The 27,669-nt window shown below is 41.1% G+C and overlaps 1 protein-coding gene across 4 annotated transcripts in view; it reads left to right on the forward strand.

Moving 5' to 3' along the window:
- Positions 1-27,669, forward strand: part of coro2a (coronin, actin binding protein, 2A) — a 92,889-nt gene that overhangs the window by 39,480 nt on the left and 25,740 nt on the right. The window contains exons 1-3 of one of the 4 annotated variants that reach the window (XM_034188240.1): positions 1,461-1,698; positions 20,305-20,505; positions 24,060-24,176. In XM_034188240.1, the coding sequence (XP_034044131.1) occupies positions 20,305-20,505; positions 24,060-24,176 (318 nt within the window). In that variant the 5' untranslated portion in view covers positions 1,461-1,698. Of the gene's footprint in view, positions 1-1,460; positions 1,699-20,304; positions 20,506-24,059; positions 24,177-27,669 lie in introns of those variants that run through there. The other 3 variants (XM_034188239.1, XM_034188242.1, XM_034188241.1) reach the window with 3 other exon arrangements.

Genomic DNA, 27,669 nt, shown 5'->3' on the forward strand with positions numbered 1-27,669 from the left:
ATGAATCACTCCTCAACTATGGTCTGCTACACCACTGATGTTGGTCATCATTACTCTGTTGATGGAGGAATGCAGTCTAATTCAATGTTTAGGCATAAAATAAAAACTGCACTCTAGCTCACAATAGTATGGTCACAGTTTAGAAATATAATGTGGATGTATTTTTTTGTCAGTAAATTGCTTTGTGTGAAAATACACCCTACTGAGTACTTTCCAGTCGCTAGATTGAGTTGGTACCAAAAATGTCCAGTTGTTGGGTGAGACTGCATTGATAATATTTGCATCACTGCACATATAATCTGTTCCTCAACAAGTCTGTAAAAATGACTCGGCATGTACCCTAAACTGCAGTGAGTGAATGGTTGGATAAATCTACAGTCCCTTTATTGAGGAGAGTAATGTTGGAACATGCTGCTATTTTGGTTCCAACTGCGCTGAACTATTGAATGAACCTTTTATGTTTTCAACATTTTTTTAATCATTTAACCACATACAGCAACACATCCAGGTACAGGTACTATTAAAATAAATATAAAAATAGTTAAGTTATCAAATTTATAATTTATGATGATTTATTTAATAAACTTAAAGCCTTATTTAGGCTTCTGCAGATCTGTAACTCTGTGTCATGCAATGAAGTGCATGACGGTGTTAAAGTTCTCTGCTGCTGTATTATGCTTTATTATGGATTAATTTGACCCTCAACAAGCTTTTCTTTCTACAGTCATCACCTCCAAATCATAGGTAAGCTGTACAGTTTCTTCTCTTTCAGACTCTGCCTTGTAAAGTTGCGGACTTTTCTGATCAATTTGTAATCAACATGCTGGAAAAACTATTAAAATATGATGGCAGACAAAGGAGTGAAAGCAGAAAAGTGTCAAACCACAGCCTTTTGCTTTGTCTGATTTAATAGGTGCATGTCAGGCTGCGGGTCCGGGTCTGAGAACAGTGTGAAAAAAATTAACTAGAATATGCAGATTCACTACTCCTGTATTTTTCTGTGACAATGTTGATTATGGTACCTAAACTCAGAACATTGGACAGTGTCCTATACTGATCCAAGATCAGTACAACTAATTTTACAATGATATTATGCTTGAAATTATCCATAAAACTACCAACATCTGATTGGTAGGAATGCAAGATGGTATGAGCTTTAAATCTTCACTTATTGAGATCGAGCAGTATACCAAAATAATTTTTTTTAATTGGTTAAAAAATCGAATTTTTGAGGAGGAAATATGGGCTACAGAAGAGTTTGTGCTGCTTTAGAGTCAGAAATCAAATACCAAATGCTACGGAGGCGTGAGGAGAGGGAGTGGCACTGAGAGAGAGAGAGCAAGGTGGTGTTATTACCTGCAGCAGGTTCTCTCTCGCTCTCTCTCAGCTGTTAGATACCACCCATTCAGGGAGTGGACACACTCCTGCACTCGCCTTTGCCTGTTCACACATGCACTCAGTCCTTCATGCAGCACACAGATGTCGTGTCTATCTGCCCGTCTCTGTGGACTGTAGATTGTCAGCTCAGCTTCTTTTTTTTTTTAACATGCTCTGCTGTTGTCACTTGTGCACCTTGTTTAGATTGAGAACATTATAGCACTAATTGTGCTTTATTATTATAATTTTTTTTTTCATTTTTTTTTTTTCACGTAAGGAATTGCACCATATTTTCGTGCTGGTGACGAGTCATTCGACAGGGTGAGTGTTGAACTCCCAGTGTGTTTCTCTGCCTTCCTCACACTCATGCATTCTCTGACTCTCTCGCCCGCCTCTTACTGACATACTGGTCTCTCTGATGTGTCTGTGTAGTTTGCAATTTGCTATTTTGTTATTATTTTACTCTTAAGCTGTGGACATTCTGTCCACAATCATACGCTTGTATTTGCACTTTTTATTTTTTAAGCTCTCAGGTTAGTCAGAAGATTATGTACATGTGCCTGTGGATGATACAGGCATAAACAAAATAAAACTGTTCTTGAATCAGCACTGCATGAGTATTTGTATATTTCAGTGTCTTAAAAAAAGCAGATATGATTGCGATTTAGAGGGCTGCAATGCGATGTATTAAATGAATCAGGGGATCCTTGGGTCCCACTTGAAGGACGTTCTATCAAAAAGACGGTGACTGATGGAGACTCAGATGAGTATCACTTGCATTGTGAGGTAACATCTTCTTTGACATTTTTGCCATGTGGCACATTTCTCTGGACGTGATCCAGCGCATAGGTGCCTCAGTGTTGAAGACCCAGCAGCTGAATAAAGCCAAGGGGTTGTGGACTTTTCACCCAGATAGATGGTTACTTTCGAAAGAGTGGGATGGGCCAGTTGTCTGCTTGCCTGGTTGGTTGGTTGCTGTGGTATCAGGTCAACTTGTAGCACACCAACACATAGCACATGCATGGTCAACTTGCAGCACCTTGGGCATTTTTCAAAGCGGCAAGATGATAGGACTAATAGTTTTGGAGAAGAATATTAGCTAACGTTGCAATTACATTTTGGACTCATGTCTTTCCAGCAGAGGGCAGTGAATCATCTTTATATTAAAAGCGTGAGTGTAAGTACATATAATTGTACATATGTTAAAAATACATGGATGACGCAAGAAAGTGAAAACACTTTATTTCCATTGTGGTCCATTTAAAAAAATAAATAAAATCATGAAACAACTGAAAAACACTTCATCCCAGTGCTTTCATGAAAAAAGATAAACAAGCTTACAATACATACTGTGATTTTAAAAACACTCACCATCAGCAACATTTGGTCTGTCCAATCTGCTCCCACAGATGAGCTATACATCTTTTTAATTAATTTATTTATTTTGTCTCAGTAATAGACTTTTTTTTGTGACATGTCAGCTGATTGAATATGGAGACAGCCAAAACAAGGTTCTTCTTCTGCTGCACTTTTTTTCTAGATGACTGCATATGGCCACATGTGCTCTGTTCTCATTTGGAGCAATTGGAAAAAATGATGGTGGCTCAAAGGTGCGGGGAACGCTATATTGGCATTACTCTGTCAATAAAATATCTTTGAGTTGCCACCCTGTATCTTGACTTCAGAAATGCACAGCATCAAAACCCAGGTTCTCAGCAACTGAAGACAGACAAAATCCTTGGAAATAACAGTTGTGCTGATTTGTATTTCACTTTACACCTCCCAGCTTTAGTGGAACCTTTAATTGCTTGTGATATGGTTTGTCATCGTCCCAAAATATTTTCGTTTGACACAACTTACATGTGGCTCTTGTCCAGGTCCTTTTTGCCGTCATCTTCATATAAGAACTAGTGCTTTGGTTGAATTTTGTGCTGTTTCTGTTAATTTCACACCATAGATGGTCCAGCGCTACACTCCTGAATTCCACATTTTTCATTCAGTTAACATTTGTCACAACTGTAAGTTGTGCTTGTCAGGAGAAATTTCGACCTTCCATACATCCTTCCAGAAAAATTCTGTATCTTAATACTCAAGTACTGTTAAACTCTCAAAATTGACATTTTTATACATTAATACTGGGATGTCAGCTTGTGCCCAATATATATATATATATATATATATATATATATATATATATATATATATATAATATTTATGAATACCCTTGTTCTTGTTGTTGTTTTACTGAATTTTGGATTTAAAGTTGGAAAAGCTGCTCAAATGTTCTTGACTCTATTCATTTGAGAAGTTAACTTTTGGTGAAAATAAGGGGCCAACAGCCAAAAATCAACTTACAGTTGTATCTCTTCCCCTTATGGGCCACTTGTGTTATTAGCTGACATTTAGAATTTTATTTTTTATCATTTGTGAATGATTCAGAATCATCCATGTTTTGATCAAAGCATCAGTTACCCTCCACCCGTAATCTAGGCTGCCAAGTGTTTCTAATTTTACTATCAAAAAACATGTCAACATGAAAATAAAGCTGTTGTAGAACACTGAAATGATGTCTGCATCAGACCTTTGCTGTTCACTGAATTATGTACCTTGTGGTTTGAATTGTACTCTAATTGATGTCATTAAGCTTTGTATCCTGTTTATGAGCCTGTGTGAATGTAGTGATTTTTGTCCAGTGTGTGGGAGTTTGCAACAAGGGGCCTCTGTACCTCCATTGTGTGCACCTTTAAAAGTGCATATCACTTGTAAATAAAATGTCAAATGAGCTGACTATAGGGCAGCGCAGTCTAGTCGCGAAAAGGGCAGTTTTTTTTTTACAGTTTCAGTGGAGAAGGGAAGACGAGGCAAATGGGAGAGGTTGTGTTAAGTGTTAGCCTGCACAGCTAGCCAGAGTAGTTGCGTTCTCTCGCCTGCACAACTACCTTGATATGTTTGAGATCCAGGTCATAAACAAACAACACGTCCACTTTTCACCGCCTCGTCACTTTTTCTTTGCAGTTTCACTTTGTCCGTCCATCCAGCCATTTTCTTCTGCTTTATCCGGACCCAGCCACCCTGCAGAGGAAACTCATCTCGGCCGCTTGTACTCGCGATCTCGTTCTTTCGGTCAGGTGAGGATCGGAACGTAGATCGATCGGTAAATCGAGAGCTTTGCCCCCCTACTCAGCTCTCTCTTCACCACGACGGTCCAATACAGCGACCGCATCACTGCAGATGCTGCACCGATCTGTCTATCGATCTCACGCTCCATCGTGAACAAGACCCCGAGATACTTAAACTCCTCCACTTGAGGCAAGGACACTCCACCGACCTGAAGAGGGCAAAGCACCTTTTTCCGGTCGAGAACCATGGCCTCGGATTTGGAGGTGCTGATTTTCATCCCGGACGCTTCACACTCGGCTGCAAACCGCCCCAGTGCACGCTGAAGGTTCTGATTTGACGAAGCCAACAGAACCACATCGTCCGCAAACAGCAGAGACGAGATTCTGTGGTTCCCAAACCAGACCCCCTCTACACCCTGGCTGCGCCTAGAAATTCTGTCCGTAAAAATAATGAACAGAACCGGTGACAAGGGGCAGCCCTGGCGGAGGCCAACGTGCACTGGAAACAGGTTTGACTTACTACCGGCAATGCGAACCAAGCTCCTGCTGCGGTCGTACAGGGACCGGATAGCCCTTAGCAAAGGACCCTGGACCCCGTACTCCTGGGAACACTCCCCACAGGGTGCCCCGAGGGACACGGTCGAATGCCTTCTCCAGATCCACAAAACACATGTGGACTGGTTGGGCAAACTCCTATGAACCCTCGAGCACCCGATGGAGCGTGTAGAGCTGGTCCAGTGTGCCGCAACCAGGACGAAAACCACACTGCTCCTCCTGAATCCGAGGTTCGACCATCGGTCAAATTCTCCTCTCCAGTACTCTGGAATAGACCTTACCGGGGAGGCTGAGAAGTGTGATCCCCCTATAGTTGGAACACACCCTCCGGTCCCCCTTCTTAAACAGAGGGACCACCACCCCGGTTTGCCAATCCAGAGGCACTGTCCCTGATCGCCACGTGATGTTGCAGAGGCGTGTCAGCCAAGACAGTCCCACAACATCCAGAGACTTAAGGTACTCAGGACGGATTTCATCCACCCCAGGAGCATTGCCACCAAGGAGCTTTATAACCACCTTGGTGACTTCGGCCTGGGTAATGGATAAGTCCTCCTCCGAGTCCCCAGTCTCTGCTTCCTCTTCGGAAGATGTGACGATGGGATTGAGGAGATCCTCAAAGTACTCCTTCCACCGCCCGACAACATCCCCAGTCAGGGTCAACAGCTCCCCACCCGCACCGTAAACAGTGCTGGTGGAGAGCTGCTTCCGCCTCCTGAGGCGTCGGACGGTTTGCCAGAATCTCTTCGAGGCCGACCGATAGTACTCCTCCATAGCCTCCCCGAACTCCTCCCAGACCCGAGTTTTTGCCTCTGCGACCGCACGGGCTGCGGTACGCTTGGCCTGCCGGTACCCGTCAGCTGCCTCTGGGGTCCCACCTACCAACAAAGATAAGTAGGACTCCTTCAGCTTGATGGCATCCCTTACTTCCAGTGTCCACCACCGGGATCGGGGATTGCTGCCGCGACAGGCACCAGAGACCTTGCAACCACAGCTACGAGCAGCCGCATCGACAATGGAGGTGGAGGACATGGTCCACTCGGACTCCATGTCTCCAACCTCCCCCGGGATCTGGGAGAAGTTCTCCCGGAGGTGGGAGTTGAAGACCTCGCTGACAGAGGGTTCCGCCAGTCATTCCCAGCAGACCCTCATGATACGTTTGGGCCTGCCATGTCTTACTGGCTTCCTACCCTCCCAGCGGATCCAACTCACCACCAAGTGGTGATCAGGCAACAGCTCTGCCCCTCTCTTCACTCGAGTGTCCGAGACACGTGGCCGAAGGTCAGATGATATGACTACAATGTCGATCATTGACCTCCGGCTCAGGGTGTCCTGGTGCCACGTGCACTTATGGACACCCTTGTGCTCGAACATGGTGTTCGTGATGGACAAACTGTGACTAGCACAGAAGTCCAACAACTGAACACCACTCAGGTTCAGATCGGGGAGGCCGTGCTTCCCGATCACCCCCCTCCAGGTCTCACTGTCGCCGCCCACGTCTGCATTGAAATCCCCCAGGAGAACAATGGAGTCCCCAGTCAGAGCGCTATCTAGTACCCCTCCCAGGGACTCCAGGAAGGTCGGGTACTCTGCACTGCTGCTCGGCCCGTAGGCCGAGACAATGGTGAGAGACCTGTCCCCGACCCGAAGGCGTAGGGACGCGACCCTCTCGTTCACCGGAGTGAACTCCAACACTTGGCGACTGAGCTGGGGAGCAATAAGCAATGCGACCCCAGCTCTCCGCCTCTCCCCGTGGCCGACGCCAGAAAAATGAAGCGTCCAGCCCCTCTCCAGGAGTTGGGTACCAGAGTCCAAGCTGTCCGTGGAGGTGAGCACGACTATCTCTAGTCGGTATCTCTCAACCTCCCGCACAAGCTCAGGCTCCTTCCCCCCTAGCGAGGTGACATTCCACGTCCCAACAGCCAGGGGCTGTGAGCATGGACCGGGCCGCCGGGCCACCCGCCCTCGACCGCCACCCAATCCTCTCTGCACCCGACCCCCATGGCCCCCCTCTGCAGGTGGTGAACCCACAAGAGGGCGGGCCCACATCACTCTTTCAGGCTGAGCCCGGCCGGGCCCCATGGGCTAAGGCCCAACCACCAGGCGCTTGCACGCGAGCCCCAACCCCAGGCCTGGCTTCAGGGTGGGACCCCGGCTCCGCCATACCGGGCGACGTCACAGGTCCTTGATCTTTTACTGGTCATGGAGGTTCTGAACTGCCCTTAGTCTGACCCGTCACCTAGGACCTGTTTGCCTTGGGAGACCCTACAGGGAGCACAAAGCCCCCCGACAACATAGCTCCTAGGATCATCCGGGTATGCAGACTCCCCCACCACGATAAGGTGGCAGCTAGAGGGGGAGAGTTTCACTTTGTGTGCTGTGTAATTTGCCCAAAAACTCAAAGGAAGTGCTGTTTTTTTTCCCCTCGGAAGTAGAGAAATCAGATTCAGATAACTTTATTGATCCCTAAAAGGGCAATTCATTTCACACCCAGTTACCTCAGACAAAAATACAGCAATTAATCCACAATTATTACTGGTTCAATGTAATCAGAATTACAACAACTGCACATATACATTTGATTGTTTATGTACACTAAACTTTGAAATAGTTCATCATCCGAATTGAGGCAGTGTGAATAGGGGTGCAGCAGCACGTCATATGCGTCATATTTTACCCCTTTAGCGTCCGCCCTTGAATGAGACTGCAGTGCTCAATTGAGATGAATGCGATGTTTTTGTTTTGTTTTGTTTTTTTTCTGACTACATCGTGGGTTTCAAAGAGACAGGAATGGACGTATGTTGATCGCAAAATACAAGAATTTGACATTAAAGCTATATTACATTTGGAGATGAGAAACAACAGATTGGCTTTGTGTATTGGTGTAAGTCATGAAGTAGACACAGGTGGCATGACCTTCAGACAGCCAATGCTCAGCACCTGAGGTTATATAATTTTTATTGCTAAAAATAGCTCTGAATTTGTGTGTATTTTTGACATGCTTTATGGCTAATTTTACTTTTATCTGCTACATCAGGAGTTGAAGAGTTGGAGGTAATGATTTGTAATCTGGTATATAATTTTTTTTTTTTTTTTTTTTTTTTTTTTAAAGGTAGTGTTGATTGGAGTGGGATATTCCTTTTAAGTCACGTGTTTGCATTCAGATGAGGAGATGTACCATGAGACAATGGATTTGTCTTGTCAAACATTTGCTTCAGTTTTTATTAAGATTATGGTTTTTGTCGAATTTGTGGTTGTATTACATAAAACTAGAAATCTTTATGGCAGTGATGGACATTTTCGCTTTCACCTGTCAGGTTTATTCAAAATCTATTGAACTGTTATTCGCCACACTAGATGGGAAAAGGTTTGTACATTTTACATTGAGGAGCAAAGCTAGAAAACTTTCATTTTATTTATATCTCAGACATTTTGATGGAGGATATTTTTTACTTTTCAGAGTTTCATCAATGTGACAAAATACCCAGATTTGTTTCTAGGATTCAGTCCAATAATATTTCCTTCAATGAATGAAAACCCTCTGTGACATCATAACGTTTCTGAAGAGTTGGTTTGAAGGTCATGTGGGTTAGTTTTGAATGTTGGCACTTGAACTTCCACTTTGGCTTCATTTTTTTTTTTTAAATTTCCATTACTATATAGCAGCAACCTCAGGTGCCACTTGGAATTAATGGAAACGGGAGCTGATAATTTCTTATGGTGACTAAAAAACATTATTTAATTTTGCAAATCTTTAAATGTGTCTTCACATCCACATACTATGGTAGTCTTGGTGGCCAGACTACAGTACCATGCAATTAGCAACAAGTATTCACAAAATGCATGCAACCAAAAAGGCCTGCTTTCATGTGCCTGCTTGAACAAGCCTAGACATGTCCCGCTGTGCCAACATTAAACTGATGTAAAAAGAACTGCATATTATGTTAAAAGATGCCAACATGGTGTAAAATATGAAGTTCACGGGTCCTCACCTGTACCCATCAGAAATCAAAATTTCAAAGGTGAATATATGATCGTTTTTGTGGACTCACTGACTCACTCTGTCATGCCTGCGCTTGCCGTGCAAATCGCAGGGAATTTCCACCTGATTTTATGAATTGTGTTTTACAACACTGATATGAAGTTATTGCTGTCTTATTTTTCATCTTGTCCACACCCTGTCATCCAGATTCCTGTGTATGTTAATCATTAATTCACATCTTCTCAGGATTTCAAATTACCTGGATTACAGCCTTTAAGAATAGAGGACTATTGTGTGTTTATCTGTGGATCTAAATGTGCAAACCTGGATGCCATGCATCTTAAACTGGTTTAAAGAATACAGGTGAGCATTATATTTCTAAATTGAAGTGTATGAACATGTCAAAGTTTGGAAAATAATTCACTTTTTTTAATGTTGCTTTAGACGTAGACTGTGGGGGGGTTCCCATGATGCACTGTTTCTTTTTTTGCTCCGTGTGCATCACTCTGCATTTAATCATTAGTGATCGATCTCTGCCCCCCTTCTTGGCATGTCTTTCTCCTGGTTCTTTCCCTCAGCCCCAACCAGTCTCAGCAGAAGACTGCCCCTTCCTGAGCCTGGTTCTGCTGGAGGTTTCTTCCTGTTAAAAGGGAGTTTTTCCTTCCCACTGTGGCCAAGTGCTTGCTCATAGGGGGTCGTTTTGACCGTTGGGGTTTTTCATGGTTATTGTATGGCCTTGCCTTGCAATATGGAGCGCCTTGGGGCAACTGTTTGTTGTGATTTGGCGCTATATAAGAAAAAAGTTGATTGATTGATTGACTTGATGGAATACACATTTGCAGGTCTTCATGCTTGTATAGCTTCCCAAATGTTTTTTGTAATAGAATTCATGCAATAGTTAAAATGGTGTTATTACTAAGGAGGCTGCATTACTATAGTTTGTACTGGCAGCTTATAGTTGTGTGCAAAGAGTTGAGTCTTTTCTCCAGGTATTGACATGTACCGACATACATTGCTGGGACTTATTCTCTTATCCTTCCATAACCATTCATGGACACTGCGTGTGCACTAGATAGAAGTCAACCAGCCTTTGGATTACCTGTGTAACTGTGATCCTTTAACAAGACAGAGGTTATAAGCTGTCATCTGTGTCAACTCGGGAACTGCATCTTGGTGACACACAGACACGGTGCATATCTGTAACATAGTGCCAGGGACATCTGTACATTCGTCTTGCATTTCATTTTGAGCATTTACAAAACATCACTGCTATCCTAACCTTAGAGCACTGAATATTTGGGTTAATAAATCTGTTTAAAACATACAGCAATGCAAGTCCTGTTGCAAAACAGCCTCATGACTCTGTTTGGACATGACAAGACTACGTGGTTTTGCAACCTGGTATGCAATAGGCATAGATCAAAGGTGCTCAATTTCTTTCCTATGAAGGGCCAAAAAATGAATCTGGGTGGAGGGCCACAGGTCAAAATTAAATATTAATGCAGGGTTCGATATTTACAGTTGTCCAGTTGTCTGGGATGAGTAGTTAAGCTCCACTTGTCCGATTTTGACAACATAATAAAGGATCCTTATTGTCCAAAAAGGACAAGGACAGTTTTTTTTTTTTAGTATAAAGTGGTCAGATTTGTTACTTTATCCTCCTGTTTTAACACTGTAGTCAACTATGGAACCACGACAGATACATGGCCTGCACTGTGATTCTTTGGGAAATTAACATTATGGGAAATGTTGTTTTAGCGCAGTTAGCCCACATAAAGTTGGATTAAATTTAACTTCACACCATAGCTTATGGCCTGGGTGAATGGAGCAACTGGAAACAGTGATTCAACATTGATTTAATGTGTCACATGGGTGAAAATGCCATGAAAGGTGTCTGGTAGATTAGAGAGGAGTTAATCCCTTGCATGTTTGTCTCACAAAATGTAAAGAAAGATTTAAAAAGGATGTTATACACAACACTAACCTCAGCCTCCTGCCACTACAAGTTGATTATCAATGAGACGTTTGTTACCATTCTGACTCAAAGACTGAGCCAATCCAGTGTTTTTGTTAAACTCATTGAATTACAGATAAATGTTTGGACTAAAATCACATCTTGAATGTTTATATTTTCAACTCCATTGTGGTGGTGTACTGAAGTAAAAGTACAAAAATTATCACTTTCCAACCAGTTATGGACCTGACTGTCTGCGTTCTGGAGAATGTTCTTGATATGGCCGCTTTTTGTTTTTGTTCAACAGGGTTAGGGTGGGGGGGTTTAGTCAGTCACCACAGCTGTTACCTTTGGTCATCTGGCCATTCTGGTTTGCTGCCTCGCCTATAAATTCTTTATTTTTAAGAATGTAAACCACTCAGGTGGCCACACCTAAAGTTTCTGCTTTTATATAATGATTTTGTTTTAGTCTTCCAGCCTGATGATGCCGCACTTCACTTACAGCTCTTTCGACTTCTTCTTGAAAGGTACTTGCAACAATACATCACACTTACTCCTTTTGTCAGCCAAACAGGGAGCCAATTGTCCAATTACTTTTGAACCTTTAAAGGTGAGAGAGTGGCAGCAAAATATTGTCTAATTTCTGCACTATTTCTTTGATTTGGATGTATGTGACAGTCTGCACTTCAAGCACATAATGATTATTTGCTTTCAGTTATAATATACTCTAGCAGGCAGGCAAAAAAACAAAAAAACATTAGTGTTCAAGTATTTACAGTCCTAACTGTATCTCTGTCAAGGGCCAGAAATCTGGCCGGGCTTGATCTTTATCAGGATCTGTTGTCACCTACACAGAGTTGAAATAGTCTGCAAATTTCTTTTGTAGCATTAATAGTGTGTCAATACTAAACACGTATATACGACCTTTCTGATGCTCAAGTAGTACAGAGTAGGAAGTATCACAGTTTATGGACTTTAGAGTTTGTTTTATGACTGAAACAAAATAGTTGCATAGAAACTCAAGCCACTGGACCTGCTTATGTTTCTAAAAGATGTTTCTCTTATTCGACAGGCTTATCAGTTCTGGTTAGGAGTTTCGGCATTTGAATACTGTGGAGTCATTAATATTCAAAGACTCTCAAAGTATCAATGACTGGGTCACCAGTCAGAACTGAAGATGCTTGTCAGGTGAGAGGAGAAACTCAAACAAGTTCAGTTGCTTTAATACACCTGCATAAACCATGATCTGGATTAGTGAGAATCTTCACAGATTTATTAGCAGGTATTACTACGCTTCAAATTAAGACTAGATCAGTAATTGTGATGTTGAATTCAATATCATATAGATAATATTCAACTAATATCAACTGTGATCAATTTATTATTCCATGTGGTACTCTGAATTAAATTGGAGCAATGTGTGAAGCATTCATAATGAAACAACAGTCATGTTGGGTTTTTTCAGCAGTGAGCAGTTTTGCTTGCCGCGTGCATCAAAGAACCTATATATATCCATCTGATCAGTTGTAGGTTGACTGGCATTTTGCCCAAGAGCAACCTCACAGATCTTATATCTTAAGATAATTGTAAGTTGTTATTGGCTGCCACAGTTTTAAGTGTTAATGGTGAAACTCTGAGCAACTGTGTGTGGGAATGGAAACAAAGTATCACAAGAAAAAATTATATATATATATATATATATATATATGTGTGTGTGTGTGTGTGTGTATATAAACGACCTGCATAATTGATCATTGTAGTATGATTTTGACAAATTGTCTTCTGTAATGTCCTCTCAAACGGTCATGCTTAGATAATGTCATGATATAAGATTGGTGGAAATTTTGGCCAGTCATGGCCCACGTCATTTAACCATCTGGAGTCATCTGACACGTCTCCGCGTGAAAGACCGAATGACCAAATTAAGTGGACGTAACATCCAGTCTGCCGCAGTCTGAGTCTCAGTTTGAATGTGTGTTGAAAGTGCAGACTTCAAATTATATACCAATTTTTAAGTTCTATTGATAAGTCTAGTATAACTTGAATTATGATTATTTTTTTATTTATTACATCATGTTTTTTTTTTCCCTGAATATTGTAGTCATTTTTGGTGTGCGATTTTGTAGAAACACACAGCAAATGGAACTTTCACTTCCTTGTCTGTTGTCTATTGGTGCAGCAGTTGCAGAGAAAAAAACAATGACTTCTCCTTTATCATTGGTGGAAAAATGCACGACCTAAACCAATCAAAATCACCAACCTATGTGGTTTGGTGGGAAGAAGGTGTTGGTAGTTGGTGAGTGGAAACTTTTAGATCAGTTGATTTTGAGTGTAGATTGTCTCACTGCTTACAGGAGAAACTGAATTTTTCATGGTGAAAACTGGCGTTCATCAGGCATGTGTTCTGGGTCCAGTGCTTGTATGGCATTGGTGTTTGGTAGGGTTGTAGAAAGCAGCAGCTTTGGTGACTTTGTTAGCTTTATTGACCTTGCCTTCATGCACAATGCTGTGATCTTTGCTGAGTCAATGCATACACTGATTGTAGCATTTGAGCGGTTGTGTTGGCATGTTTGGGTTTGCCAGTCCTCAATCAAGACTGAGATCCAAGCTTTCAAAGACTCACTGAACGTGGCCATTAGAAATGTATCTATATGTGATGAAAGTGGTGAATTTTTAGACAAATTCAAATTTATTAATTTATATAGCGCCAATTCACGACAATATTGTCTCAAGGCGCTTCACAACATAAAAACAGTTAAAAATTTAAAACACTAAAAACAACCATAAGAAAAAAAACAGCAGTAAAAAAGTACAAGATTAAAAACACATCATAACACTAATGATAAAACAGGGAAAATAAATGAGTCTTTAAACGTGATTTAAAAGTCTCCACAGTGTCCGACTGCCGAATGTGTGCCGGCAGATCGTTCCACAGAGCTGGGGCACGATAGGAGAAAGCTCTGTGACCGGCAGACTTCTTATTCACCCTGGGAACACACAGAAGTCCTGCACCCTGAGAACGCAGGGCCCGAGCTGGTACATAGGGGCTTATCAAGTCAGCCAGATAGGGAGGTGCAAGTCCATGAACAATTTTATAAACTAAAATCAATACTTTAAAATCTGATCTTGCAGAAACAGGAAGCCAGTGCAGGGACGCCAAGATTGGTGTAATGTGGTCAAACTTTCTGCTCCGTGTCAAAAGTCTGGCAGCAGCATTCTGAACCAATTGAAGACCCCTGATCCTGGACTGCGGTAAGCCAGAGAATAGAGCATTACAATAGTCCAATCTAGAAGAGACAAACGCATGAATCAAAGTCTCAGCATCAGCCATAGACAGAATAGGACGAATCCTCGCTATATTTCGCAAATGAAAAAAGGCAGTCCTTGTAATGTCTCTAATGTGGAGATCAAAGGACAATGCAGAATCAAAATTTACTCCAAGGTTCCTCACTTTATCCGTATGATGTATAACACACGGACCTAAGCTAAATGGTAGCTGATCAAATTGATGCCGATATCTCGCTGGACCAAAAACCATAACCTCAGTCTTATCAGAATTTAAAAGTAGGAAGTTACTAGACATCCAACTTCTCACTGATGCAAGACAATCCTCCAAGGACTTTATGTGAGTAAGATTACCAGCAGTTATTGGCATATACAGTTGCGTGTCATCAGCATAGCAATGAAAGGGAATCCCAAAACGCCGCAATATATTCCAGAGGGGTGCTACATAAAGAGAAAAAAGCAAGGGGCCCAAAACGGATCCCTGAGGAACCCCAAACTTCATGTCTCTACGATCGGAGGAGGTTCCATTACACAATACACAGTAGGAACGACTAGACATGTACGACGTCAACCATGCAAGAGCAGTTCCAGTAATCCCAAAGTGATTCTCCAGCCTATTGAGTAGAATATGGTAATCCACAGTGTCAAATGCAGCACTAAGATCCAGCAGCACCAGGACCGTAGTGATATCCGAGTCCATTGCTCGCAAAAGGTCATTCACTACTTTAGTAAGTGCTGTCTCAAAACTGCAGTGGCTCAAAAAGATTATTCTCAGTGAGATAGTCCACGAGCTGTCGCAAGACCACTTTTTCCAGGATTTTAGAACAAAATTACAGATTTGATATCGGTCTATAATTCTTCAATACACTAGGGTCGAGACTAGATTTTTTAAGTAATGGTTTGATCACTGCAGACTTAAAACACCTAGGAACAGATCCAGAAGTCAATGAGAGATTTACAATTTCCAGCACAGTTGGTCCAAGAATGGGCCACAAGTCCTTAAACAATTTCGTTGGTATAGGATCAATTAGACATTCACTTAACTTAGCAGTGACATTGTCTTTAGGTCCTCAGCCTTTGAGATCAAGGGACACCTAAGTGGAGCTTCTGGAGTCATGAGGTTGCTGGACAGAGGTGTTAAAGCCAGAAAGTTGCCATTTGAAATGACTTTAGTTTTGTGTCATGTCTGTGATCTGCTTTTTTTCTACAAAATTAAACAACTGAATGAACATCCTCCGAGGCCGGTGATTCCATAATTTTTGCCAGGGGTTGTACATCTCTTGGGAGGATCCTTGGGTGCCACTGAAAATTTTTGTAAAATGAGAGATTACTTAGGGAGACACATAAGGAGTGTCAGTTCCATTGTGAGGAAGTGCCACTTATGACATTTTGGTTATGTGGTGGGTTTCTTAGGGCATGATGCAGCACGTAGGTGTGTCAGTGTTGAAAACACCAGCAGCTGGTTAAGGCAGAGGGAGCGCCCACATTTCACCTGGAAGACAGATTGTTACTTTTGAGAGGTGAGGATGGACAGTTACAGTATCTCTCTGGGTGGGTGCCATCCAGAGTGGTTCTGTGGTGTGGTGAATGCAGCCAGGCATGGAACTAGCAGCCAAACTTGACTTGACTCGGAGCTCTATGCACTGTGCTGGTCATGTTGACACCTCATCTAAACTTTGAACTGTCCTCCTCCAGCAGTGTTCTTAGTCATTCAAAGTGAGGAGTGGCTGCAGGCATGTGTGTTTGACTTACAGGCTGCTCAGAAGACAGTCTGTAAGTGAGGAGCAGCTGAGTATGCTTTGCACATCCACAAACCAGCACAGAACAAGAAGTATCTGTGTTCTCAGTTTTGTCTTATTACTGATTAACAGACTCCATATGGGGCAGCACGATGGCTAAGTGGTTAGCACCATTGCCTCACAGCAAGAACGTCATGGGGTTGATTCCCTCCTGTGGTCTTTATGTGTGGAGTTTGCATGTTCCCCCATGTTTGCATCGGTTCCTTCTGGGTGCTCCAGCTTCCTCCCACATCCAAAGACATGCAGGTTAGACGGATTGGAAACTTTAAATTGTCTGTAGGTGGGTGCGGGTGTGTTTGTTTGTCTGTATGTGGCCCTACGACAGACTGGCGCATCCTGTCCAGGGTGTACCCGCTTCCTGCCCCATGGATGCTGAGATAGGCTCCAGCACCCCCCCCACCCCACCCCCCGACAACCCTTAATTGCGGTTGAAGAGTGAGTGAGAATCCATATGAGTTACTAAACTAATTTTCCTCAGACAACAAGACTGCATCACTTTTTCATTTCATCAAACATGAAACCTGTCAAGGAAAAAAAAAAAAAACCCTGTTTTGTGCTGTCAGTGAAGGTGAATGACTGTCTTTTGATCAGGAAGAAGCTGGTGTAAAAATAGCTCGAATGCTGCTTTCATCATCAGTTCTGCACAGAGCCTAGACAGACCGCCTACCATGCAGCTTTCTGCTGTAATACCCAAAACAGATCTGCTGCATTTGACATGCCAGTGGTCTGATTACACTTCATGTGACGAGATGCTTTTTCTTTCACCGAACCCTTCCCTTTGATCATGTAAGGCTCAGCAATAGATGTGTGCAGATTATATCAGCTGGGATCTACTCCACTTTGCAGATGCCACTAATGTCTTCATCAACGAAATGAAAATGTGAAGGGAAATTGTGACCGGAAATGGCATAATGCAGTTTGCACCCTTACCATCACGTGACACATTGGTAAGCTTCTGATCCTTCCTATTGTTGCACAGAGCACCAGTATGTTTTGAATTGCTGCTAAACTATTACAGGACTGCATTATAATTTAACTAAATAATGTTTATTCTGTTACAGTTTCTGTCTAAATTGATGACAATGTAGCAGTTTAAGCTTTTGTCCCACCGAATAATAAAGTGATGAATAACGAGCCACGTATGGATTTGTCAGAAATTTCAGTGATTTAAATAATGAGCCACATATATGAACATTACGCAATCAATCAATAAACAGTGCGAGTGGTTGCACCAGCGCACACAGCGCAGCTCATCATATTGATTATAAACAAGATGTTAAATCTATCATAAACATACTTTTAAAGCTGCTCCTCAAGAAGGAATTAACATGCACTGTTTTCGAAGCTATTACAATATAAATATTACAAATGGTTACCTTTTAGACGGTCCCAAATACCTTCTCCACCCCATGCAGCACAGGAAAGAGAGAGAAAGAAAAGCGGGATTTGAAACGGTCCTCTGTGATTCCTGAAGCAATTAGAGGTGTTTTCAACATCCAAACTTTGACAGAAAATCATTAATCCACTACGAAATAATTATTTTATATACAGTGTCCAGTGCACAAAGCGGGTGGGATAGTCACGACGAATTGTGCGAGAGGGCGGAGCCAAAATTGCCTTTCCAAAATAGCCTGTCCTGTCCTCGTAGCCGCCAGGTATGCGGATAATGGGCTTCTAACAGCTTTGTCTTCACCACAAACATGACTCGTAACATCCTTATTTGTCCTTGTAGTACCTAGTACACAAACTGCCCCACGCTGTTTTTGGTCAATTTTGAACTTGTTGAAATTAGCGCCACACTCAGAGATGAGCTTCGTTAGCTGAATATTCTGCCTCTAAGAGCCACTATTCTCCCACATTTGTTGAATAACTGGACTCGTACCAAAAAAACATGCTACATGGCTCATTATTCATCGTTCAATATTCGGTTGGACCAGGGCTTTAAGCATTAACATAACATGGATGTCATGGCTTCAGGAATATACTCGAAGTTCAGTACCTCAGATACTGAAAATATTGAAAATGAACAAAAATACAAAATTTCAGCTTCATGTTCTTTATGACCTTAATTTGTTTAATAAATTATTTTTAAAAACATCATGGCCATACAATTATTGCTTAGATATCACTATATGACTCATTCAAACCCCTTCACCAAATTATTTGTCCTAGAGTATTTTACTCCTTGGCCATGTGTGTTTTAGTAATACTTAATACTACTAGAAAGTAAATATATACAAGTCATATTTAATTGGAAAAGCTTAGACATTTTAATTAGCAAACTTGTGTAAAAATGCTAGGAGGGAATGAATGAATGGATGAATATGGATGATGGTGTCATAGGGACAGTTGGAGTGAACACCTCAGAAGTTTGAGTCAGATCTCTATCAGGTGCACAAACATTCCAGCGTGGCTGCACCACACTTCCTCCTCTAGCCTCAGGGTAAAAGGTGAGAGGTGGAACTGTAAGCTGAGACATACAGAGTGGTTGTTCCCACCTGTCAATTTTTCTTACTGTGGAATTCTTTTTTTTATTTTTTTTTATTCACAACCGTCAGTTGTACTTGTCAGGAGAAATTCCATCCTTCCGGCGAACTTTTGTATCTTGATACTCAAAAACTGTAAAACTCTCAAAATTTAATTTTTTTTTTTCATTAATACTTGGAGGTCAAAGCTCTGTGTGCCAAAAAATCATGCATTTCTGACATTTATAAATGTCCTTTTTTTTTCTTTTTTTTTGGTGGTTTTTTTTTTTTTTTTTTTTACCTGACTTTTGGATTTCAAGTAGGAAATGTAGCAGAAGCCCCAAAATGCTTGCATTAGATGGCAACAAAGGCTGCTCAAATTCACGGCAAGGTCTTCACCGTTTACTCATTTGAAAAGTTAACTTTTGTTCAAAATAAGGTGGGCTAACTTTCAGTTGTGGGCAACTTACTACTTATTATTTGTTTGTTTAAATGAGACTTTCTATCAGTTTCTTTCCCTGCCTGACTTCTTCACATTGATTTTCTGTTCAGCTCCGAGTTAGCCACAGTCACATCTTTGTAAACAAATACACACATTTTTACTTACTGTGAAATTACACAGTTCACGCTATAGTCATGTTCCATCATCATCAGCGATTGTGGGATTGGTTGATGTCCTCGGCACCAGGAACAACCCTATTTCCAGTACTTAGTAACAGAAATAGTTTGTGAGAGATGTGATTTCTTTGACATTTCCTGTTCAACACATATGTTTTATGATGGTGTTGTTTACCATCCCTGCTCTTTGCCTCTCTATTTGATATGTGGGTAAACACTGTAACAGCTTGTCCATCAAGCTCCTCCACCCTTAATTCATAAATAATGAGTGTGCAGCAGGCAAGCGGTGAGCCAGGACCAGGAGCGTAGACATGCTGGCTGGACAGAGCCTGTCTCAGTGGACAAAAGCCACTGATCTCTCACAATAAAGGTGTACACATCAGCTAACCTAAAGAAAAAGCTTGAAGGAAACAAGTGGGTACAAAAAAAAGGTTATGTGATGAGTGATGAGCCCTGTTATCTCACATAAAGACAGATTTCAGTGAGATGTGGCGCTGGTGCTGGTCATATTAAAATCTATAGCTGGTGTACATTGGAGGCTGAGGGAGTTAAAGCGCTCTCCACAAGCCGTATTAAGTTTGTGTTTCCTGTCCTGCTATACTGTCACTATCAAAAATAAATCTAGACTACGTATTTGCATTCAGTGTTCTACTAATTTACTGGGCGTAACCCCTCATTGGTTAACATCTTGGAAACAGTTTCATGGATTTAACTTGTATTTGGAAAATTAGTACTTATGTTTGCCATTATACTGTGTGCAACATAATAGGGCAATTTTGAAAGTGGACACAGTTAATTTTGTAGCCACAAAGCACTCAGATTTTATCCATAAATTTTGATGTAGACTTCAACTGACTGAAAGAAGACCATATTATGAGCATCCTTTACTGGTTTCTTGAGGTGCCCAGTGAGGCATATGAGTTAAATATGATTAAACTTAATTTATTAAAAAAACACATTAAAATTAATGTTCTCGAATTCAAATACCGTGTCAGGTTTGTTGCTGTGCAAAAGTGAACATAAATATTTTATTAGCTCTTTTGATGAAGTGGATGGAGCCAGTATTGTTTTACAAAAGCCTCCTCAGCACATCATTAAGAGATGGATGAGTCTCCCTGATCTACTTCTCAATCCTTCCCTTCTTCTCTTCCAGATGACATGGCGTCCTCAGTACCGCAGCTCAAAGTTCCGCCACGTGTTCGGTAAAGCTGCCACCAAAGAAAATTGCTACGATGGCGTGCCGATCACCCGCAGTGTCCAAGACAATGGCTTCTGTGCCGTCAACCCACGTTTCCTGGCAATTATCACCGAGTGTGCTGGAGGCGGAGCCTTCATGGTCCTGTCCCTCCATCACGTGAGTATTAACGCCTAACAGTGTGTTGTCCCGCTGTCAACCTTTCATTATGTTATTTCAGTTTGTCACCAAAACAGTTTTGTGAAAATGTGTAGTTTGTTGGACTTTGTAGTTGAGAGTATGTTCTTGTCTCAAGTGGGCAAACTTAAGTATCAAAAGTCTTATTTGCAAATGAGCGTAAACTGGAACGTGATTGACAGACAGATTAGGGCAACGTATTGTGAAGCCCAAAATACGACAACGGAGACCCCGGACTGTTGAACAACTGAAGTCATACATCAAGCAAGAATGGGAAAGAATTCCACCTACAAAGCTTCAACAATTGGTGTCCTCAGTTCCCAAACACTTATTGAGTGTTGTTAGAAGGAAAGGTGATATAACACAGTGGTAAACATACCACTGTCCCAGCTTTTTTGAAACGTGTTGCAGGCATCCATTTCAAAATGAGCAGATATTTGCACAAAACAGAGTTTATCAGTTTGAACATTAAACATCTTGTCTTTGTGGTGTATTCAATTGAATATAGGTTGAAGATGATTTGCAAATCATTGTATCCTGTTTTATTTACATTTTACACAACATCCCAATTTCACTGGAATTGGGGTTGTATGTAGACAGGTGTGTGCCTTTCCAAATCATGTCCAATCAACTGAATTTACCCCAGGTGGACTCCAATTAAGCTGTAGAAACATCTCAAGGATGATCAGCGGAAACAGGATGCACCTGAGCTCAAGTTTGAGCTTCATAGCAAAGGGTGTGAATACTTGTGTACATGTGATTTCTTAAGTTATTGTTTTTAATAAATTTCCAAAAACAAAAAAACTTTTTCACATTGTCATTGCAGGACATTGTGTGTGCAGTTTGAGGAAAAAAAATTTAATCCATTTTGGAATAAGGCTGTAACATAAAATGTGGAAAAGTGAAGCGCTGTGAATACTTTCCAGATGCACCATATCTGTAGTGCTCTTTCTTGACAGGAAACCAATTGCTGTTCACAGATCTTCATATAGCTTCCACAACTCTTGCCTATAATTTCTTTCTTTGGATGATCAACATGATGCCCCTTTGGTTACTACAGCTTTGCACATTACCCTTGTTCTTAAAAATTGGTACCAGTATAATTCTCTACTCCTCTGGCATCCTCTCACTTCCCAAGATTTTGATAAACAGTCTGACTAATAGCTCTACTGACATCTCTCCTAAATATCTCTCTCTCCACTGGTATGCCATCAAGACCAAACTCCCTTCCACTGTCCATCCTCTTCAGAGCTGCCCTAAGTTAAACCTTACTAATCTGTCACACTTCCCGATTCACTCTCTCATCATCATCCAGTATTCTCTTCCTTTCATTTTCTTCATTCATCACCACCTCAGAGTACCCTCTCCACCTTCTCAGCCTGTTTCCACTTGTTCTTTATCACCCTAACTATTGGAAACAATGTGCAGCAGGTTCCAATAGTGCCTCAACACACTTAAAGCTTGTTAGACACCTTTCCTTAGCCTTCACCACCACACACTTTATAATACTCCACATGTCTTTGTGCTCCTGTTTCCTCGCCACTTCTACAGTTGCCACTCAGACATGCAGTCTATCGCGTCTTCACCATCAACCTGTGCCAATGTTTCATGTGGTTGTATGATTTAGATCATATGAAGGAAATTTCTTCTTAAGTTTACAAAGCTTAAATTAAAAACAGCTTTCCATAAAAAGTCTGAAATTTTTATTACATCTCATAAAACATAATCAGGAGGGCACAAGTGCTCTTTATAGTCACTGTACATTTGGTGGACATGTTCCAAACATACCCTTCCTGCATACCGTGTCTTCCTACAGATGTGTTTGTCAGTAAGTCGCCTTTGGGTATCTGTACCTACAACAGCATAATTACCAGCTTTGCTGGGCCAGAAAGTCTCCAGTAATTTGTAACGTTTCATCGCTAACGTGATCATCAAGTATCAGGCATGTGTTGGAAAACTTTTTTAATAATTCCACACTTAGTTTAAGGATGTTCAGTGTACTTACATGGATTGTTGGCATGCTTGCACACTTGGGTGCCTGTTCCAGCCTGTACGTATTAAATAATGTCTTTTAAATCTGTAGAAACTTGTTAGTCTGGCTCTGGATCATATCACTTTTGTCAGTTGTAAGTGGCTACGTCGCTGGTCTAGCTCTGCACTGGCTCAAACATTCCATTGATACACACATGCTTTTTCCAGAAGGGCTGTACATATGCGCATATTTGCTTACATGGCACCTGAGATAGAAATTGTGTTTCTGTGTGTGTGAGCTGCACTGGCTATGCAAGCACGCCTCTGATTTTTGTGTCTCAAGACCTGCATGCACTTTGTGGGGAGAGAGCTGTATTCTCACATCACTGCCTGAAGTCTTATGTTGCATAACTGGCACTCACTCTCATTATCAATTAAAGTTTATGTAGATGCAGGCAAACATGCAAGAACTGAACCCTTAATAGGAGGCGAGTGATGCTAATGATAGCAGCTAATACTACTTCCAGTCCACACTACTGAAGCTTTGCAGTTCATTTAAATTGACATTTGACTGTTATGCATTGTTAAAACTACTAAATTCAACGCTGACCCTGGAGCAGTGATAAAGTACTTGTGTTTTTTAATGACCTGTAGGTCTAATCTAAAAAAAAATCCACATGATAAATTGCATAAAATCAGACTTAGGAGAGTAGAATATGTGTTTCACAATTTGAGTTGGTATTTTGTTAGATGGCAAGGTTAGCAAAGTACATCCAGACAAATTTACTTTTTAACAAAGTAATTGTTTTATGATACGGAAAACTGTATCAGATTGCTATCTGTACTGGTGGAGGTTCTAGTATTGGTATTGTATCAGACAGGAAAAACTGATGTCCTGCCATCCCTAGTATGGACTCATCGCTAAAATGAATTCAGTCGAGTCATCGTAAAATCAGTGTATTGTTGTTTTGGAAATCTACACACTCATTGGAGGACTGGACAGAGGAAAAAAAAACTGCACACTACTGTGTGTAAGAATCCTTGACCAGCTTCCATAATATTGTGTGTTTTATGTTGGTGTTTTTATTTATTTATTTTGAACTTTAAATATCTATTTACACCTGTTGGTCTTGTCACTCAGAATAGCTTTTGTGGGGGCGGCTTAATGTGCTTTGAATTAATTTGGAAATTACAGAAAAGTATTTTTACTTGAATTGCAAACCTTTTTAAATATTGAAATGTTATTGTTTCAGTGTAAAGTTTAAAATTGTTATTGAGAATTTTTGTATGTATAATGTCTTTAAATATTTGCATTTCTTCATTTCTGTTTCATGCTGTGAACACTGGTTGAAGCTGCAGATTTCGTTGTGACATTTTCAAATAAACTTTTGTTTCATGAGACTGTCCTGTGTGAATGTGATAGGTAGAAAATTGCTCATAATACCTGCATTATTTTCATAATCATTATATTTGGAACTTTAGCATGATTCTAAATTCAACTTCATCCACACATCGTGATGTATGTACAGTATTGCTATAGTTACTGTTTTTTGTTTGTGCTTCAGATGGGGAAAGTGGACGCTCAACACCCCAGAGTATCAGGTCACAGAGGCAATGTATTGGACATCAAATGGAATCCCTTTAATGACTACTGCATTGCATCCTGCTCAGAGGACACCACGGTTAGTGTACACACACATATACATTTTCATGGCGGTTCACTGACAACTTGTCTTATTTCCGATAATAATAAGTCCCTTCAGCTTCTCCATTGTTTTCACACGGGGTCGTCACAGCGGATCAGAGTTGGATCTACATATTGATTTGGCACAAGTTTCACATGGGCTGCCCTTATCAACACAACTCTACATGACAGAGGGGTGGCCCAGAACCGGGAACTTTCCGTACTGGAAACAAGCACACTTAAACGCTTGCCCGCTACCCCTACCTGTCAATTTCCTATAATATGACCATGTAACAGCATAGCGATCATTTTATTACTTTCCAGTTGTCCATAAACAAAAACTAGAAGCCTTTCCACAATTGGCCAACACTGTGACTATCTGAACAATTGTCTTTAGACAGAAAGTTAAAGGAAGACAGAACAGGAATACTTGTTCTTCCCTGTGCTCCAGAATGGTGACAGTTTGGTGCTCGCGTCCGTCACACCCCATGTCGCTATGATAATGCCTCCACGTTTCCAGGTGTCCCTTTAATGTTTGATACACATGGTGTCTTGACCAAAATGTTGGCTAAGGTGGCATGTGAGTGTTCTGTAACCTCTGTGACCCTTGTGACGCAGTTAAAGGTAGGTCATGGTAAGTGCCTTGTCACCATGATACCTCATCCATGTTTCCAGGTGTCACTTTCAGATCAAGTACATATGCTGGATCACAATCTTGGACGACTTTGAACATTGGCATTCTGTGACCCATGTGATCTTTAAGACCCTTGTGACTGAGTTAAATGGAGGTCACAGTCAAAGTCTTGACATCATGATAACTCATCGACACTTCCAGATATTGCTCTTGTATCAGATACATATACCCTGTGGACCTAAATCTTGGATGAGATTGCATGTTAGACCTCTGTGACCTCTGCAGCCCTTGGGGCATAGTTAAAAGTACGTCACTGCCAAAACCTTAGTTTTACAATACCTCATCACGAGTTTCAGAGATCACTTTCATATCAGACACTGTATGACTTGAAGATATTTATCCTCAGCTGTATAGGGATGAAACTGCGTGGTGACGTGATTCGTCTCGGCTCCTGTGTTTTAAAAAACTCATGGCGGTGGTAGCAAAGTTCGGACTCAGATGCTAATGGTGCTAACAAGGTGGTTAAAAGTTCCCAAAGATCGAAGGAGTCAAAAGTATGTGATTAAGAGTGGTCACACCCGAAGAGGAAACATACAGGTGCAATTCTGCACCAGAAAAAACAAGGCCAGTGTAAGTCCTGTCTGTTTATGTTCAATGTTAAGTGTTTCCCCTCCAGTATTATAGACCTGGCTGCCCACTAGACCAGAAATATTTGTTTAATAATGGCACAGAAAAATAATGCCAATGAAAGAGCTAAAAATAACATCAAATATCCACATTGGGTGTCATCAACAATCATTCTGGCTTATCAACTCTGCAGCGTACACAGCTCAGTTTTTTCCGATTTTAGTGCACCACGAGTCAGAATGCCTTTTTCCTACAGAAGTAAATCATTTTAACATAATTTTTTCAGATGAAGACATGCATAATAGCCCTGGAAATATTAAACTGTTTATCCTGGTTTCTGAAGCATCGGACTTTGCACTCCACAAAAGTCACAATTCTATAAATGTTTTCACAGACATTTGTTGAGAATTTTATTATAATTTGGGTGAAAAGGTATTGAAACCATGTGGTTATTTATGGATAATTTTTCCAAGCACAGGTACTAGTCCAGGTTTTATGGCTAACAACGTACAACCAGTAAATATGGATCATAATTTCGAAACTTTTTCAAAACCGATAATGTCATAATTTTAAAAAGTTAAAACTTATCAAAGAATATACATATGATCACAGCTTATTCTCAAAAATGGCTTGCGTCATTCCACATTGTTATTAAATAATATGATATAAATATAACTTTGTTTTCCAATTTTAAAAATAACTTGAAGAACAATGAAAGCAAGGTGTCAAATGTTTAATAAAATTTTAAAATACAGGTTGTTATACTGCATTGCAACATGGACCGTACTATTGAATAAATAGGCTTTATCAACATCTTAAAGTAATTAAAAAAAGAAAAAACAAAGGTGATCTGAGATTACAACTTCAAATTATTTTTTAAAAAACTGTAAATGTTTAAATTGTCTGGTGAGAGGGTAGTAATAATAACTTTATACCTATTGCACTTTCAAGATAAATATCATATGCCAAAAGTGGCAAACAGTGTTCTTTTTTCTTTCTTTCTTTCGTTCTCTCTTTTTTTTTTCTTCTTTTTCATGGAACTTTGTGGTCTCTCAGCCCACAGCTGAGCAAAATCTCAGTGAGAACACTGCACACATTTTGCCTTCATCTCCCTGATATTTCTTCGTACTTATTGCCGTGTTTGATCACGTGTGTCTGGCTTCACAGGTCGCTTACAGTTTCATTTCACTGACATCTGCATGAACATTTATGCAGTTGTTACTTTAAAAACAAGTCACAATGACAGTAAATCTATACCTCACAATATTATGTAAACTTTGTAATGAATCCCCGGGTTATATGCGTGCCAAGCTATGTGGGGCAGTCCATACAGACCACAAGTACTGTTGCTCCCCTATATACCATCTGCTGGCTGCTAGCGCAAGCTAATACGTTTGAGAACCCTGTTTTTGTGAAAGGGAAGATGATACATATTCCTTATCAAAGGAGAAGATAAAGGAACATGAATCCCTGTCCCCAAAGAAGCAAACCTTTTGACTGATGACGAGATAATGCAATCTGCAGCCTCACCATAAGATGACATAAAATCCTGCGCACTTCTTCTTCTTTGTCTTTCGGCTGTTCCCATTAGCGGTCGCCACAGCAGATCAATCGTTTCCATCTCACCCTGTCCTCTGTATCTTCCTCTGTCACACCAGCCACTTGCATGTCCTCCCTCAGAACATCCATAAACCTCCTCTTTGGCCTCCCTCTTCTCCTCCTGCCTGGTGGCTCCATCTTCAGCATCCTTTTCCCTATATACCCTGGGTCCCTCCTCTGCACATGTCCAAACCATCTAAATGTCACCTCTCTGACTTTGTCTCCAAACCGTCCCGCCTGAGCTGTCCCTCTGATATGTTCATTCCTAATCTTGTCCATTCTTGTCACTCCCAAAGAGAATCTCAACATCTTCAGCTCTGCCTCCTGTCTTTTTGTTAGTGCCACCATCTCTAAACTGTACAACATAGCTGGTCTCACTACTGTCTTGTAAACTTTCCCCTTCACTCTTGCTGATATTCTTCGGTCACAAATCACTCCTGCCACTTTTCTCCACCCACTCCACCCTGCCTACACTCTCTTCTTCACCTCTGTACCACACTCTCCATTACTTTGAACAATTGACCCCAAATATTTAAACTCATCTACTTTCACCACTTCTACTCCTTGTAACTGCACTATTCCACTGGGCTCCCTCCCATTCACACACATGTACTCAGTCTTGCTTCTACTG

The sequence above is a fragment of the Thalassophryne amazonica genome, chromosome 15, assembly GCF_902500255.1.
Source record: "Thalassophryne amazonica chromosome 15, fThaAma1.1, whole genome shotgun sequence".
In the NCBI taxonomy this organism is placed as follows: domain Eukaryota; kingdom Metazoa; phylum Chordata; class Actinopteri; order Batrachoidiformes; family Batrachoididae; genus Thalassophryne; species Thalassophryne amazonica.